Source organism: Carex rostrata, chromosome 17 (assembly GCF_964058835.1).
Source record: "Carex rostrata chromosome 17, lpCarRost1.2, whole genome shotgun sequence".
In the NCBI taxonomy this organism is placed as follows: domain Eukaryota; kingdom Viridiplantae; phylum Streptophyta; class Magnoliopsida; order Poales; family Cyperaceae; genus Carex; species Carex rostrata.
Window position 1 is genome coordinate 510,994 of NC_135934.1, and position 18,946 is coordinate 529,939.

Here is an 18,946-nt window from a genome sequence, read left to right on the forward strand (position 1 = left end):
ATTTTTGAAATAAAAAAATGCTATTTATAATAGCTTTCGCTAAAGCTTTTTTTTTTTGTCTCCCCGCTACACCGCTATAAACGCTATTTAGAAGCTTGGTTCATATAGATGCCTCACATCTGACAATGACATACACACACATATATGTGTGTGTGTAAAGAAAGGGACCTACTCAAAAATCCAAATCTCCCAAAAAATCAACCTTGTTTCCTGGACCCACTAAATTAACATTTATATAAGTGATAAGTACCTTTGGAAAAGACCCAAAACAAATCAACAGATCATTCCTAGTTTTAATTTGCAAACGTGCCTAATTCGATCGGGATAGATAATTAATTAGGTACTCGGATAACATTTTGAGTATAAATAAATAAAATTTTATGTAAAAGTATCTCTTATAATTAATATGAACAAGGTTAATAATTTAAAATTTAAAATATTTAATTTAAAATATTAAATAAAAATAAAATAAAAAGTATGATGAGTTTGTAATATTTTACGACATCAATATATAATTAACCTGTGTGACATTATATATATTAGGAGAAAATTTGTTGAAATGAATACCTAATTATTGATTGGTAACCTGCAGCTTATTTTTCTAATTGAAGACCCTCACGTTCAATTTTGTTTTTATTTATTTCTAAATTTGCAATTATTATTTCAACCCATGACTCAATTTATAACAACTGCAACTGAGCTGGAAGTCCTATATATAGATATAGATTATAGGGTGGTTATTTCGGAAGTTGGCGTAAATATATATTTTTTATTTTTGTTGAGAAATAAATTAAACCTTCCATTGAATTATATATATATCCAGAGGAAAATAGGAAATTGAAACCGGATAAAGAGTTTAACAAAGTAGTTTTGGCTTCATTCAATGCACCAACTATATATATGTAATATATATATATTAGAATTAGAATGAGGAGTCTTTATTCGCTTAATTAACCGATGGGAATTGGGAGCGGCCATGTGAGTGACTACCCACCCTGCAATGCATGCATGTGCTGTGCTGTGCTGTGCCTGTGCATCTTAGTTTGGCTTTAATTTATTTGTTTTTTATGATTCTAGATTTGGTACGTAAGAGCCAAACACAATATTAATTAATTGGTCAGGTCAGGTCAGAGGATGACTAGACAATTATTTTTTTATTTAATTTTCCTATGAAAGAAGAAGAGATGACAAAATTAATTGTCATTTTAATCTGCATGAGTGACAACAGTCAATAATTTTATTTTAACTAAAATACATAAATATGCATCAGCAGCGCGCAGTTAGCTAGTGTACATCTATCAATACAACACACAATTAAATATACAGTTTAATTAAGATACATATATCAAAGATTTATACAAGACGTTCAGAGATAAATTCATAAATTAATTAAGAATGATTATCAAACCTCGTACATAATTTGAATTCCCATCCTCTCAGATATCTCATATTTTGCGTCACTTTTTGAAAATTCTCAACGTTCCAATACGTTCTGCACAAATCTCGAAGCTCAAATAATACTACCCCCACATTACCCCCGAATAGGCACTGAACACGTCGGTCATGCAAAATACAGTAAAGATATCCCATCTTAAGACCTTAATAAGTATATATTTTACAAAAACTAGTTAAATTCAGACAATTTGAATTTTGTACCCATCTTAACAAATAGTACAAAAATTCAAAAAATGTAAAATTTGATCTAGAAGCACATTTTATTGTGGAGATCATGTTGAATAGTTTAGATCGATGAATTGGAATTTGAAAATGTAGAAAATGATTATGGTAACTCAAAATTGTAGTAATCAGATTCCCCTCATAATATTAATATATTATTATAATAATTATTTAATATATTAACAATATAAGATATTAATTATATAATTATATAGTAATAATATATTATTATAATTATTCGAGTTAGACCACGACGTGTAATAAAATTAAACCACTATATGGAGTGGTTTAATTTAGATCGGCTTAAAGATCAACTTATATCATCTTAGTCTAATTCAATTAATATTCGTTTGATGGAATAACGAGGACTAAACTCCTTATTCTACAGTTTAGGACACAACCAAACCAAACCAAACATGGTGTTAGAGAATTGACTTTTTCAATTTTGAGTGGACGTCTGCAGGAGAAGCCAATGATAAGTATGGGAATCTAATTAAGTTTCCAGCTCATTTTTATAATTAATTTATATTTTATAGTGAGAGAGAGATGGAATTGAGCTGGCAATGACGCGGTAGATATCAGTACACAGTTCCCACAGAGATGCAACAACCTGTTAATTAATGGCCAATTAGTTAGGAGATACTTTACTGCTACTTATTTATAAGGAAGCAACTAACAGTTCTCGGCCCTCAGTCTTCTGAAAATTTTCGGACTTTTTACACTAATTTTATAAACAAGTTCATTATATCCTGTAATACTATGAAAATAATCATATAAACAAGTTCAATGGATGTTCTGCAGATGAAAACGCGTGAAAGCTGTTAAAAACGCATGACAGCTGTTGGGGACCACCTTCTGTGAACATACACATATTATCCTATGAACATACACATATTATCCTGTGAACATACATATTGTACTTGAAATTATGGCAGTTGAAAACGCGTCAGAACTAAGCTAAAAAGGGAAGACTTTTATACACAGAGATTTTCGAAGGACTGTAGTAGCTCGAAAACATTACCTTTTCTCTATTTATAATTATCAGTCGATTAGTACTTGAATAGATAAATGAGGTACCGAACTGGTAACCGGTTGGCATTATATTATATATATATGATAAAGAAGAATTATTCTTTCTACCTATTCAGTGATATTATTGATAGAAAACATGTCTTTAATTTAGTGGCATAAAATAACATTTTTTATGTAGAAAATGAAAATCTCAAGTTTAAAATATGATTGGAGGATTTTTTTTTTTTTTTTAAATATTAGAATGTTGAGGGATTGGTTCCCAACTCTTTTGTCAAAAATAAAATAAAAAAATAGAGTATTGTTAAGTATCTTGAACAAATAATTCAAAAAAATGGAAACTTTATTTAAATTTCCTGAATATTTTATACAAAGTTCATACATGTGATGACATCTTACAGGTGAACAAGTTTTGGAATGATTTTATTCCGAACAATTAATTATTAATATATGCATATGAATACCAATTTATTAAATACTTCATTACACTAAATTGGCATTAGAGGAATTAATTTAGTGATTTTTTTTTCTTTGAAGGTCAGAAAGTTACAAACAAATTTTACAATAAAAAAAATAAGAGTTGGATCTTTGACAATAGTTGTCATTGTCATGAAAAATCATGATGTATTTTTAATTAAGATTAAAAAAAAATCTCAAAATTGATGTAATTGATCGAAGTCGTATATTAAATTACATCTCAAGCGACATTGCCAGCCTTTCACATGCGAAATTTATCCATTTTAAATCATACAATTAATCAAATTCATGGCGACAAATGATTTATGGTGATCTTCCAATTTTGTTCTTTTATCATGGCGACAAACGAAGTCGTATATTAAAAACAAACGAACCAATTAAATATATCAACCGATTAAAAACCGAACTGAAATCTTGCAAATTCATCAATCAAGCGTCTTCGTTCTTCAGCATTTAGAAAGAGTTTTTTATCAAATTGATTTCTCATGTTTGATATCTCTCCATCTAGAAGAGGAAGCACATTATTTGAATGAGCATCAAGTTATTGTGAACTATAGTACCTATTACAAAAATATGCAAGTAAAAAATATGCATCAGTCATTAATATTGAGATTTTTTTGTTAAAATTAGATTTGGACAGAGAGCATGAAAATATGTTTTTAAATATTGACATTTTTCTATTAACAAGGGATCTGGACGGAGAGTATCTAAATGTTTCAAATATGGATTAGGTAGTAATTAATTTAATTGATTTGAAATAGTCTCCAATCTAAGAAAAATCTTAACCTGAATATATCTATGGTGGTGTCATGGTGGGATACTTCATATCATACTTGTCACTTTGTAGCTCATTTTTTTTTTTAAATATGCTTCTATTTTTATATAATTCTTTCAAATAATTTATAAAATTATACTTGAGATTAAAAAAAAATATAAAGTTATGTCTCACCCTCAATTGTTCTACAAAATATATAAAAATTTACTTAATATTTAAAATAATTATAAAATTTTGTATCATTCAAAATTGAACTCAAAAGGCTAAGCTGTCTTACTCTCTAGATACCAAGTAGACCTCTATCCCAATCAAATCAAATCCAACACAAAACCGAACCCAAATTTCTCCAACTGGCCTAATTTGAACCTAATTAATAGAACTCTTTTATCTCATAAATCAAGTAGCTGAAGTAGCAAAATCTGAAACCGATATAAATCCGAACCATAACGCCCAATACCAGAATTGAGTATTGAGTATTGACACACAAAGCAGAACAGAAGTAAGTTAAACCTAAAATGACATGACCCAACATGACATTGACATGAACCTGATTATTATTTGACGGCCCAATCTAAACCTCTCTAGATTGCCATGCTATTTCTATTCTATTTTGACAGCCTGACAGTAACAGCCTCCTCCTCTAGACCTCTACTTGGAAACCAGTCAGTAATGCTACAAAACAGGTCGGATTTTATATTATTCGACCCGGCCCAATTGTATAACATAACCGAGCATTGGGGTTTTTCTTTTCAGTTTTCTCCGCTTCTCGTTCTCGTTCTCCTGGCGGTTACTACTTACTCGGGTTCGGGTTCGGGTTAGGGTTAGGGTTAGGGTTTATCCGTACTTGATATCCATTCTCCAACGAGTCCCCGAGCAAAGCTAACTAGTCTAACAATGGAGGCGATCACGGAGGGGGTTAACAAGATGACCATGGCTGAATCACAAAAGAAAAATCGGATTCAGGTCTCTAATACCAAGAAGCCTCTCTTCTTCTACGTCAACCTCGCTAAGGTTTTTCAATCTCTCTAATTTCAGTTACATGAATTATGTTTTCCATTGTTTTTAATTGCTGGGTTTTTTCTCAATTTGTATTGCAGAGATATATGCTACAGTATGCTGAAGTCGAGCTTTCTGCACTTGGCATGGGTATGTATATTTTTTGTTCTCTTTAAGCCTCAGTGAGGTATACTGTTACCAAGGGCTTAAATAGCTGACTTACTAACAACGTAACATTTGTTTTGTATCACTTTTCGTCAGCCATTGCAACTGTGGTATCAGTGGCAGAGATTCTGAAGAATAATGGCTTTGCAATTGAAAGAAGTAAGCTTTGTTCTTTATACATTTCATAGTTATGTAAAAAATTCAAACTTTCATTTTGGGACCTCTATTTGTATGTTCTTACAGAGATAATGACATCCACTGTTGAAATCAAAGATGAAAGAGTGCCTCGACCTATTCAGAAGGCAAAGGTTAAATACTACACGCATCTCTCTGGATTGTTCATTACTATTCACATTGTAGTTTGTGACTAATTTTGTTCTATTTTTTTTGTCAATAATTGACCAGATAGAGATTACACTTGGTAAAACTGAGAATTTTGATGAACTGATGGCCAAGAGTGCACAAGAGAGGGAAGCTGCTGCTGAGGTTCAGGGTTAAAAAGGGAAATTTTGTTACTATAATTGTTACTCTGTTCAGGGGGCTCTATGTGTGTGTGATTTCATTTTTGCATACTGGTGAGTTCAGTGTTACCAGAATTGAGCTCTAGGGATGCGCTGTGTAATTTACTTTTTCCAGTACTGAAATGAAATTTTGTGTATGTTGTGACTTATAGCAGGTTAGGATTCAAGCGTAAGCTACATATTATATGTTCTCTGAACCCTTTTAAAATGGGCATGAGCTGAGTTTATTTTATAATAAAAATGTGTACAAGCTTGTACAATGTATGTTCAGTTTATGCGGAATGTTTTAAGGTCCACAGCCAACTAAGTTTATACGCTTCAGCTTTTTTCGTTTTCATCGGGCAGAAGGCTTATTAGTTTTACTGCATTTAACAACCACGCCTGAAGCATGCACATTCAACTAACCTGCTATCTTTGCTTTTTTGAATCCAACTGTTCAATTTTTTTTTCGGAAATGAATCTCAAAGCAACTTTTCTGTACACACATTTCGAAACAATTCAATAACTAGATTTAGAAAAACATAGATAACAGGAATACTGTTCATGCACAAGAATAGCAGCAGATTTTGATCCTTCAACTAAGAACTGAACCCCATTGTTTAAAATAAAATTGCAGGGACAACAACACCCAGCAAATTAAAATTAATGTTTAACTTTATGAATATTCGCAATCATCCAAAATTGATAGCTCACGATGGTAATCCGAGATAAACGCATTTGTTAATAAATGAAAGAAACTACGTCATGCCAAAAAAACTGAAACAACTAAATTTCTAGAAAATAAGATCCTCATCTCAAAGCAACACTATTTCTGCTCTTCATCAACCAAAATCTTCTTGCATGCCTCGTAGCACATAAATGAGATACCAGCAGCCGGTACCAGCTTCATGCAACTCGGCCCCAATCCCTTGTATAGTCCCTCAATGCCTTCTTTTTCCAGAATACTCAGAAGTGCATGAAGCATGTTCTTGTAAACTTGTCTCCCTCCAACTGCACCTACCTACAAGGGTTGACATAATTATAGAATATTATTTTTTTACTTTTCAGTATTCAGTTTGATTTTGAGAATATATAAACCAAACAAATGCACTAAACAAAAATATAAACTGAAGGTGTACAAGCAATCTTCCCAGGTTATGACAAGCATTTTGTATCTTTCACAGTTTTACAAAATAAATTAAACTTCATTGTTTTGTGAGCCAAAATTGAGAAGAAGAAAAAACCAGAAAAAAAACAATCAATAGTTAGTTGTAGTTTAGATATAACCTATTGTGCATTAGTTTAGCATGCTTCATTGTTTTTGGTGAGGTTCTATTGCTCAAAAGCTCATGGAAGTGGTGCAAGAGCTTACTGAGGATGGTCCTGCATAGCTATAGCAAAGTGAATCACAAGTGAGGTCCCACCAATGGTGGAGACAAATTAATTCACTCTTGAATTGAACCCCAGTCAAGGGGTTTACCGAATTGATATGAAACAGGATGCTAGATCCACAGCACATGCTCTGAGTCTGCTAAACTGTTCAAAGTATCTAAGAACAGTCTTCATATATAAACCCTATGTGTAAATCTAGTTATTTGCTTCACGTGAAAGAAAAGAGGGTATCGTGCAAGGGAGTGTTTATATTCCACTTCCTAGGCATCACAGCAAATCATAACCACCCCGATCAGGTGGTAGATCTGGCAGTCAAGCCGCAAACTGATCCTAACAGATCAGATCTGGTGGTGAATCGGGCATTCAAGCAACTAAGCGGCATCGATCTATTGGCAGAGAAAGGACCAGAACAAAAGGGATCAGAGTATTAAATTTAGAAGAAACGAACAAAGCATTACTTGGGAAGTCAATGGTTCAAATTTAAGGATCCCGCATACAATAGCTGGTGGAAAACTATTACATCCAGAAGATATAATCATAGGTCTAAAAGTCTTTCACATTTCTAGAAAATGGTAAAAAAGGGAACAAGATTATTGTAGATCTGGGTTGCGGAGTCCAGATTAGAAATGGTCAAAGCACAGATTTTTTTTTGGCAATATAGATGAGGTGGAATTATGCCCACCCTTTCCATCCTGTTATTTATTTTGTTATCAATTTACCAGTCTCATATAAATTAGAAGGGTCTGAGATTATATTACAGTTTTAAAAAAATGTAACTGGGCGTTTAGCCAAGAAAATGCTAAATCAAAAACAACGATATCTGAGATTAATTCTTTAAATGTTACCCATGATGTTTTACTGTGGAGATGGAATGCCAATGGCATCTTTACAGTGAAGTCTCTCTATGATATTCTCAATTTTAGGGTTAGTGGTAAAAAATTTAAAGTGTAGTCTCTTCTAAATTAGAAGGGTCTGAGATTATATTACAGTTTTAAAAAAGAGTAACTGGGCATTTAGCCCAAGAATATGCTAAGTCGAAAACAATGATATCTGAGATTAATTCTTTAAAGGTTAACCACGATGTTTTACTGTGGAGATGGAATGCCAATGGCATCTTTACAGTGAAGTTTCTCTATGATATTCTCAATTTTAGGGTTAGTGGTAAAAATATTAAAGTGTTTGGAAAACAAATATTCCTCCTAAGATCAAAGCTTTTTGTTGGATTGTTTTAAAGGAATGATCATTACCAAAGATGTTTTACTCAAAAAAGATATGGATTGGCTCTAAAAAATGTGTATTTTGTGGTAAAGCTGAAATATCGATCATTTTATTGTGAAATGCTCATATGAAGAAGTGATGGCAATGGGCTCTCTCCATATAACCAATGTAGCATGCCTTTTTTTACTGTTCATGACATCTGGAAAACCATACTAGGTTTCAGAGCTATCAACAGAAAATGTTATGAGACCATATTCAATGCTACTTTATGGTGTGTATGCATAGAACAAAATAGGGTGCGTTTTGGTAACAGCACACCTAAATCTAGCAAATCCTTCGCAGCTTTGGTTATTTCTCGCATCAATTCTGAATTTCTAGAGGAGTTTCTTGGATGCGGTAAGTACATGCTTTGATGCTTGCACATTGGAAGATATACTGCTCAGCTTGAAGGTGCAGTTGATACTGGTACAGAACCAGATATGGGTAGAGACTTGGTGGAATGCAGACAGCCTATCAAAGGGCAAGCTTAGCCAGTGGTATTGTAGCAGTGTGGCCCCTCTTATCAATTTACATTTCTTTTTCTGTTGCTTTGCTAGCTTGAGAAGGATATATTAACTAATAGGCTGGTGCATTAGCGAATGATGGCTTGTTTTATCTTTTATCTAGTACTGGTCCAAATTGTGAGTAAACGAGTTAGAAGTGTCAAGATTGGCATATAATGGACCAGTATATAATGCGCCAGTTAAGTCAATGATGTTATTTTTTTCTCCATGCTGGGATGTGGAGAAGAATTGAGTTTTGTAGGGTTTTGATTTCAGCTTCAAGGATCAGGTGAGGTCCTTTTGACTCTGGTTGTAATAATTCACATTGTGTAATTCTGTGATAGTTTCGTTTTAATGAAAAGGTGGATATAAAAATACCACTTTTTCACAAAATTAAAATTAAATTTCATCTGTATGAGAATGCGTAGCCTACCTGCATGTGCTTCCGTGCCACCTCGAGAGGAAAAGTTGCAGTACTAGAAATCGCTCCTGCAGCTGATCCAATAAGAAGAGTTGCAACATTACTAATTTCTTGTTTTTTGAAGGTCTTACGGTAAAGCTTTTTGAGAGAGTCATATGCAAAGTAATTTGTAGCTGCATATGGGATTACACCGATTAAACTTGGTGTGAGGCCTCTGTATAGCTCCGAGGGGCCTTCTTCCTGCACTATCTTGACAAATGCATGCAAGAAATTCCGATAAACCTCTCTCTGCACAATAAAATACAACAAAACTAAAGTTAAGAAAAGCAAGAAGAATAGTTCAGCACCAACTGGCTATTTCTTGGCTTTCTTTTATCAGAAAAAATAGGCATTAACAAGCTGCATACTGAGAAGCAGCAAAATCCGACCTTAAAAACCCACCTATGCAACCCACTCAAACCAGAAAACATACAAATCTACAGACCCAGAATCAGATTTGAACCAATCGCCAACTAAACCCCACACCCACCTCAAAAGAAATTAAACAAAGGAATCTGGAAAGACCCCAAATTCAGTTAACACATATATCGCCAGATGCAAAAAACTGAAAAATGGAATGTTTGAAATCAGACAAACTCTCATGGACAGACCTGAATAGTTAGTCGGGTCTTGATCAGCTCCAAAGGATAAGTGCATAGAGTTGAACTGACGCCTGCCAATGCACCAGCCACAAGGGAAGGCGAGACCGGTAACTTAGGTGCTTCTCCTTTCTCTGGTGTCAAGAATTTGTTTGCCGTGTCAAACGCAAATAACTGCATGCACGTTGAATAAGACAGAAGACAATAATCAACTCAGATGTTCCTTCAATTGAATTTCAGTGGCAAACTACACCCAAAACCAAGAATGGGTCAAACTGAAAATGATTAAATTTGCTCATCTTATTATTGGTTCACTTTGTGTTTGCAATGTACAAGTCACTCACTGCAAAGTTGCCAATATGTAACCGACAATATCACTAGATTGTCACAATAATGTGACAAATGCTACTTGAGAAAAATTGGGTCTGATTAACCAAAAAAATAAATAAACCAAACCAAACCTCTATAGCTTTGCTAGGAGCAACTCGTATGACATTGACAAAATTACCCCTGAACAGCCCCTTCCACCCCTCAGTGCTCATGATAGTCTGGAACACCTCCGTCGTAGAGTTTCCATTGCTTCCCACCATTAAATGAGTTCGAATTGTCTCCAGTGGGGCAACGGCTGTCCTCGACAGGGCCCCAGCTACAGCCCCACTAATCAGCCTCCTCAAATGGGGGTTACCAACTTTGATTCTCAGCTTCATTCTTCCCTTTTTATTACTCTTCTTTTGTTTTGCTTGCTCCATTCGGCTTGTTTCTCCCAATAACGTGGTGCCCGGTGAAGCTTCGATTGTTTGGCATCCAATTTGACTTACACTCGCAAAAAAGAGACCAGTAGGGGGAAAAAAGGCGTCTTGGAAATTCCATGTTGAGGAATTGTCGTGGTGAATTGGGAGGTCGGGGTTTGGAATCGGTAAGAACCAAGTATGATTCTTTTCTAACGATTGTAGAGACACGGAAGCGTTGCATTGGAGAGAAGATTTGGGAGGCATGACGAATTATTAACTTCAAATTTCACACAAACAAAATTAGACAGGAAAAAAAACGGCGGCTGAGGCTGAATATATGACAAAAATCAGAGGGGCAATAAAGGTTAAAAAAATTGGATAAGAGAGAACTAGAAGAGAAAGATTCACTAGGTATGGAAAAAAAATGGCGAATATGGTTTTGTTATGTAATGATATGCAAATTTATTTTGATGGGAAACTTAAAACTACGAAAGACGAGAAATTGGTAGGTAGAAGGTACTGTTACCATAAAAAACCTGTGAGAAGAAAAACATGAGAAAGGAAGAAGAAAAAATGAAATTAGGTGGGGATAAATTTGGGATGCATTCCTTACCCTTGGCCTTGGGCCTTGGCAAGAGGAATTGATTGAGCACCTTTATCTACCCTCCAAAATGGCACCTTTCGGGCTTTTGCGGTGCTGGGGATAATAATTGGGGAAAGTTACAGCCGCAGAGGCGCTGGGGCTGGGGGGATAAAAGGAGATACACTATGGTATCTGTACTGGAGAGTACCGATGAAAGTACATACAGGTTTTGGGATTCTCTGGAGATGAACATTCCATCTCAACTCATGTGCCAAATCACACCAAATAAATCTTCAACATGTTATTCAGATTCTAACCATTTTAATTTTTTTCATGTGCCAATCTCAACAGTTGAGATCGGAATAACAGGTACCTACCTGTTATTCCAAATAAAGGACCCTCCTTTAGAAAAAAACTTAGAATTCGGCAATAATTCAGAATATTCACATCTAAAATTAAATAATTAATAATATATAGAAATAGTAAAAAATTATAAATTTCTTGAATTATATAAGAATTAATCGTTTATTATTTAGAATATGGTACATATAATTAGATAAATCATGAACATTAATTTATCTATTTATACAAGAGACTGAAAGTTAATGCAAATGTAATAATAGTATTCTTCAAAAATCTTATTATTATAATTAAAAGTTCAAATTCATCAAATCACTCGTGTTTTTTTTTTTTTTAAATTTTAAGCGATTTGCCATAGTGAATGACTCTTAGTAACTGCCACATGGAGTAGTAACCCTTTTGAATTTTATGTATAACATGCTCTTCTGACTACTGTTATGATGAATATAATTTGTAAATGAGAAATAGACTTGAGACAATATGAGCTACGAGACAACAGTCAACTGGGACTCCTTTTTGGAGTATCTGTTTGCTACAAAAAAAGAGCTGGCCCCGTGTCCGTGTGACAAGAATTCCACTACTAGACATTTTTTATTTTTGGCATCACAATTTGTTAATTATTTATAAATTGCGATTTATGAACATCGTAAACCTTGATTAGAGAATTGGACCATTTACAATTCAAAAATAATAACAAATAATTAATCTTAAACAACGAAATATATATATATCATTTTTGAATTCAATTTCATTATGAACGTTGAACGTAGCACTGAATTGTTGATCGTGATAAATAAAATATAATTGTTGCAGTGGTGTGCATGAGCATGACATCCAATTTTAAGGAAGCCAGGAAAATATTATTTTAAAGATTTTCTATCATTAACTTTCGAATCTCCTAAAGATTATTAATAAGACAAAAGTATCAAATTAAACATACACAATAAAAAAATAAAAATAAAAATAAATTAATACTTTGTACGCACAAGTGTCAGTCAATGAACGTGTGGTAAGTACTACGAATCATTGATTTGAACCGGCGCCTAATTATATTGCATTTTTCTTTTGGTTTTGATGGCGAGGCGTGAGTGCGTGACCTAACTGGCGCCGCCGCCACATCCCTCTCCTCTCCAAGTCCCAAGTCCCAATTCTGCTGCTCAGAAATCAGAATCCACTTCATGTAGCAATAAAACCACCAGCCGTTCAAATTAATTATTATGACTTGTGGTCGTGGAGAGACTATTTTGTATTTTCGAACTGAGTAAAGTGCGGAACTGGGGATGGAATTCACAAATTAAAACAACTGAATATAAACTCTTTAGCGCGGATTAAAATTTTCTGCCTATATTATATCTAAACAGTCAAAAGAACGGTTTGAATTCACTAATTCTAATTCTAGTAGATCATCTTTTACGGTACCGTCGCCGTCGGTGACACCAATTCCTTATTTTCAATGATTCTATTTCTATTTGACTCAAGTTGGACTTGTACTCCGGAACAAAGTTCTTTATAAATGTTTTTTTAAGCAAATCCAATATTTTGAATGAGTACGTTTGAATTGAATATTTTGAGTTAGTAAAAATAGTGAATTAACTCAAATTTTAAATAGCAAGCTAATCTAACAAAAACAAAAGGTGCCACAAATATTAACCAAATAAATGTGCCGGAATTAATTCCGTTGGAAATGTTCATTAATGGTTTTAAAAATTATCGCCACAATTAATAGATATATTGTAAAAATTATCTGTAAAATAGCAAAATGTACTTCTTTTATTACGCAAAATAAGTGTTGTAGAAAAGGTTGTTTAGTCTACCTAATTGACTAGCTGATTAGTTGGTGGCGATCGCTAAACGGTTACGAATAGACTTGTCGAAATATTGTTTGTGGATGAAACCGACTAACTGGTCGATTTGTTTGATTAATCGTCCATTTTAGTTTAAACAATCTGATTAATCGTCTGTTTTTTTTATATTGCCAATTAGTCAGTTATTCTTATTCAAAAATACTCTATTTATTTATTATATGTATTGTACTTTATCTTGTTTTATCTAAATCTTTCTAAATAGCAATTTTGTGAAACTTTACTAATTCACAATAAAATTAAGTTGAAATACAATTATTTGAAAGTTAAAATAAGTTTTTTTTTATAAGTTTTAGAAGTTAAATTAATTATCTTTAATAAATTATAATTATATGTACAAAACTTTAATGAAACGTAAAATTGTTCACAAAATTTCAATTAATCAATCGTATACTGATTAATTATTTGGCGGTATTCCGTTCGTCCGATGAGCGCATACCGTTATTTACAACATTGCACAAAATAATGTGTTATAATTCATTTTACAAGCAAAGCTAGGGTGTGATGTGCTCACCAAGACAAGTTAGTGAGCACAACTCTAAAAATTTATCGAATTAGCTTCGAACAACGAATCAAAACCGTTGAAATCCATCTACTTCATGAATGATAAAAAGTTTGAAATTTGAAAATTCTGAATTCATTTAGTATAAAGTCAAGCAGTAAAAAAATAATAAAAAAATCATTTTATTACCTGCTTGACTTTGTACTGAATGAGTTTAAAACTTTCAAAAAATTTAATGTACATGTATCACTTACGAAGAACTTTCAATTGATTAGAAAATATCTTATTAGAAATATGATATATGTTGCCTTAGCGTTGAGTCTGCATCGTTTGCATTAACTTAAAAGAGCATATTTTGAGTTAACGTATCTCGATCGTCTGATTTTAAATGGAGTTAATCTGACCACAACCTATAATTCAAGAAGCCTTTAATATTAGTGTGGATCTAATCTGCACAAATCTTAAAACAAATCAAATAGTGCAAATACATGAACTCAAAAGATTTTTTTTTTAGTTAATGAAGAGGATATGAATTCCTTAGGGTTTTATTAGATAATAGTACAAAGGCAATAAAGTCTTTTATTTTTTTTCTATTTAATTTATCCTATGTATTTAATCTCTTGTGCTTAGGGCTGCACAAAAAGTTAGTAGTTCATGATTTGATTTGAGTTTGATTCGGAAAAAGTTTGTAATTAATTCGATTCGAAATTAGTTGATTCTAAAACAAATGTTCGAATCTTATTCAAACTCAAACTCAAACTGGGTATAGTTCGTTCGAAATTGGTTCGTGAATTATTTATATTCAAATCTCAAATAATGCAACTAATAGCTTCAACCATCAATATTTAATAATGCAGGAACCAAATTTATATCAGATTTCAAAATTGTTAAAATAATGGTAGCTTATAATAGAAAAATGTTTTTTTTTTTTATGGTTGATGGCAAATTGCAGTCAACAGATATATTGATAAGAAAAAATTTTAATTACAAAATAGAAAAATGCTTTAGCAGCGTAATAAATTAACAATGAAAATAAGTTCCATTTGATTAGGTCCATGCCGTGATTTTAATCAATCTAGCAGTGTAAAAAGTAAGTGAATTTTGAGATGGTTCATAATTCATCAGTGTGAATTCATGGAAGTTAAGAGGTATAAGGAAACCGCATGAATTTTGTTCCGCGTCAAGAAAACTAATGCATAAACTACCCGTGTTTGTCAAAAAAATTCGTAGTTCGTGATTCGATTCGAAAAAAAAAGCACAATTAATTTGTTCGATTGAAGATTGTTTGGAAATAAATTAAAATAATTTCGAATCAATTTCAAATTTAAACTTAAACTGAAATAAATTTGATTTGGTTAGATTCGTTTGCAGCCCTACTTGTGCTTACCGAACATGAGTCTTTTAGGGGAGATTAAATTCTTAATACTCTTACCCTTAAGGCTGCCGAACAGCTCCTTTAAAATATTCATGTCTGCAGATATTTTCTTCGTATTTTTCTCCCCAAGATAATAATCGAAGTACGTTCTTTATATGCTTATAAAATATATTTGTGTTCAAATTAAACATATACATCAAATATTATGCATATAATTATTTTGAAAGATGCTATCATACTTTAAAAAGTACAAAAAGTGTTTTACTTTCTGCTTATATATTTATTTTTAAAGTTCAAATAATCGTTTCGTATCTTTATATTAAAATATATTTGGATACCAAATTTTATATTTTTTAGAAAAAAATTACTATTTTTTAAATAATTTAAAAATTATAGCTTTTCATTAAATAAAAAAATTCAAGATGAAGATAATACAAAAAAATTCAGAAAAGCTGTGATTTTTTAAAATTCTAAAAAATTAGTAATTTATTTTTCAAAAATGTAAAATTTGGCCTCCAAGTACACTTTAGTATTAAAATCATGTTGAGAAGTTTGAATTAACTATTTCAATTTTTAAAATAAATATATGAACAAGAAGTAAAACACCATCTTTACTTCCAAAAGTATCGTAGCATCACTCGTTATTTTAAAATTAATCTAATGCATTTGTGCATACGTAGATTCTTTTAAACAATTTTGGGGTGCTGATTTTAATAGCAATAGTTTGGCTCATACAGCGTTGAGATGAGAGAGAGATTCTTTTTTGGACCGTAATGCCCTTCCTTCGTAAGGAAAATAATAAAGACGCTCTTCAAATCTTTAAAGTTAAAATAATAGAAGTTATGGGTAATGGGGCCATGTGGCACACTGGACATTAATTACCTTATATTCAGATAATTTATTAAATTTCACCAGTTTTGACTCTGTAGACGTCTTAGGGGTGGCAACGAATTAAACCGAATCGAACTTGTCCTAGTTTGAGTGTGAGTTTGAATAAGATTCGAATCGAACTGGGTTTGATTTGTTTTGAGTCTAACTAATTTTGAATCGAAATAATTGCAAACTACACATTTTTCGTATCGAAGTCAATTGAATTACAAACTACAAATTTTTTTAGCAGCCCTAGTTATACCGGTAGTTTATGCATTAATTTTCTTCTTGCGGAACAAAATTTACACGGTTTTCTTTTACCTTTCACGAATTCACACTAATGGATTATGAGTCACTTCAAGATTTCCTTACCTTTTACGCTGCTGGATTGATTAAAATCACGGCATGGACCTAGTCAAATAAAATTTATTCCATTGTTAATTTGTTGCGTTGCTGAAATATTTTCCTGTTATAAATTATCATTATATTAACATTTTTGAGCTGTGATATAAGTTTGGCTCCTGCATTATTAAAGATTAATGGTTGAATCCATTAGTTGTTTTATTTGAGATTCAAACCTAAATAGTCCGCGAATCAATTTCGAACGAATTATACCCAGTTTGAGTTTGATTTGAATAAGATTTGAAACGAACTGGTTTGATTTGTTTAAGAATAAACTAATTTCGAATCGAACTAAACTCAAATCAAACTCAAATCGAATCACGAACTACGAAACTTTTTTGCCACCCCTAAACATCCATGATGCTCTTTAATCTATTATCTGATCCATACTGTATTATATCATACGGATATGGGTAACTTTTTTTTTGTTAACTTATTGTTATTGAATAAGAGTATAATTAAGAGGTATTTTGTACTCCTTATTTTATAGGGTAATTAATTAATATAAATTATATATGATAATTTTTTATTTATACATAAAACTATATAATTTTATTATTATAATTAGAGTAAGATTATTGTACTATGTATAGTATATATTGGCATGCACTATGGATTCAAATTTTCAGTTTGAAAATTCTAATAGTCGATATGAACCGTTCAACATAGTCTCCATATAAATATTTACTTGTAAATTAAATTTTACATTTTTTTAATTATTATATTTTATTTAATTAATAATTATATTTGATTAAATAATGGTATAAAAAATTATAAAGAGATAAAAATTATAATTTTCAAAGTTAAAATATGCTTTAGTCTCAATCATGCCTCACATTTTGATTTCTATTTTCAAAGTTCAAATGATCAATATGAATTGCTTAACATTATTTTCATAATAAAATGTACTTTGAGGTTTTAGAATTTGTTATTAATTATTTAGATAAGTAAAAAATCATTATCTTTTGGATGGTCCATTTTTTTTTTTAAATCACTAATTTTGTACATATCTAAAGGTTAGTATTTTTTTAAAAATATACAATTTAGTCTCAAATGACATCTTAATATGAAAGTCATGTTAAGCGGTTCGGATTAACTATTTGAACTTTAAAAATAAATAAAAATATAGGATATATTTAGAATACAAAAATAATAAAACATTTTAACCTCACTCTGGAAAAAAAAATTACCCCAGTAATTTGATGTTTCAAGTCGCTTTAGCCATCGAGCATTTCATTAAATCAAGGTTATGAGATGAGAAAAAAAAATACTACGAGCAAATATATTAGAGATAATGTGAAAAGATCCTGCGTTGCTTGTTTAGACATGCCAAAATTACATTTTTATTGTTTCCTTCTTTGTGTAACGTATATAGAGGAGCTACTTTTATCTGATTATCCGGAACTGAACCGGATCCGACCCGGATTCGATTAATTTGGATAGGGTATGGTTTAAAAAATATAACCAGTTAAATTATGGATATGGTTATAAAATTAATAATTTAATATCCTACCCGAATCCGAACCGGAACCGATACTTTAATGGATAGGATATGAGTTTCATTTAATTATCCGACCCATAACCAAACTCGACCCAATACCCATATAAATACCCGATAAAATATATATTAATAACTATTAATATATTAAAATACAACTTTGCATATTAATTTTTGCATAAGCTGTGGTGAGCCTAGTACTTTTTTGAATGTGAGAAAATAAAATGTAGTCACATATTCGCTATGTTTATACACATAAATGGACGCCAAATTTATTTCTTCCATAACAGCTGCATTAATTTTTTAAATAAAATTTATTACTATAAATACATCCTTCAATATTTGTCTTGATATCCTTTGCATAATAATGGAAATTTATTGCTCTCATTAATATGTCATTTCTACAAATTATTTGTATTCCATTCATAGATTTTTTGAACCATAGAAAAAAAAATCGTCATCTCTAATATTTTACTTTTTAAAATTATATCTCTTCTTCAATATTTTTATTTTCAAAAGTTATTTTCTCTCCATCCTTCTGATTTTTTTGTAACATATACCTGCTCTGGATCCGGAACGGTCCCGTATCCGAATCGGACCCGATAATTTACAAACAAGTTATGGGTATCTATCTACCCGGAACTGAAAGACTGGACCCGAAATATCTACGGGTAGATAGATATTCGGATCCAGACTCGACCCGAATTGAAACAGATAAGTGTATGAATCGAAATTCAGACCTGAAAACTTTTAGGGTACGGGTCCAAATATAATAGTATCCGGACCCGACCCGACCCGATAGCACCTCTAAACGTACACAATTTGAACTCTCAATTGAAAAAGGGCAAAACAGTCATTTCTAAAAACTTTCTCTTACCTCAACGCTGCATGAGTCAAAATATTGGTGTTAAAATCCACACCCCAATTTTGGCT

The 18,946-nt window shown here is 31.9% G+C and overlaps 2 protein-coding genes across 2 annotated transcripts; one reads left to right on the top strand and one right to left on the bottom strand.

Annotated features, from left to right (window-relative positions):
* Positions 1–4,755: 4,755 nt before the first annotated feature.
* LOC144568429 (uncharacterized protein At2g34160-like) lies at positions 4,756–5,777 on the top strand. The gene is made up of 5 exons (XM_078318784.1): positions 4,756–4,969; positions 5,056–5,104; positions 5,216–5,278; positions 5,363–5,427; positions 5,525–5,777. The coding sequence occupies exons 1-5, from the start codon at positions 4,853–4,855 to the stop codon at positions 5,615–5,617; spliced, it is 387 nt and encodes a 128-aa protein (XP_078174910.1). The 5' UTR covers positions 4,756–4,852; the 3' UTR covers positions 5,618–5,777.
* Positions 5,778–6,262: 485 nt separating this feature from the next.
* Positions 6,263–11,187, bottom strand: LOC144568773 (adenine nucleotide transporter BT1, chloroplastic/mitochondrial-like). The gene is made up of 4 exons (XM_078319159.1): positions 10,292–11,187; positions 9,843–10,004; positions 9,205–9,480; positions 6,263–6,640 (listed from the first exon to the last, which is right to left on the bottom strand). The coding sequence occupies exons 1-4, from the start codon at positions 10,823–10,825 to the stop codon at positions 6,446–6,448; spliced, it is 1,167 nt and encodes a 388-aa protein (XP_078175285.1). The 5' UTR covers positions 10,826–11,187; the 3' UTR covers positions 6,263–6,445.
* Between the last annotated feature and the right edge of the window lie 7,759 nt (positions 11,188–18,946).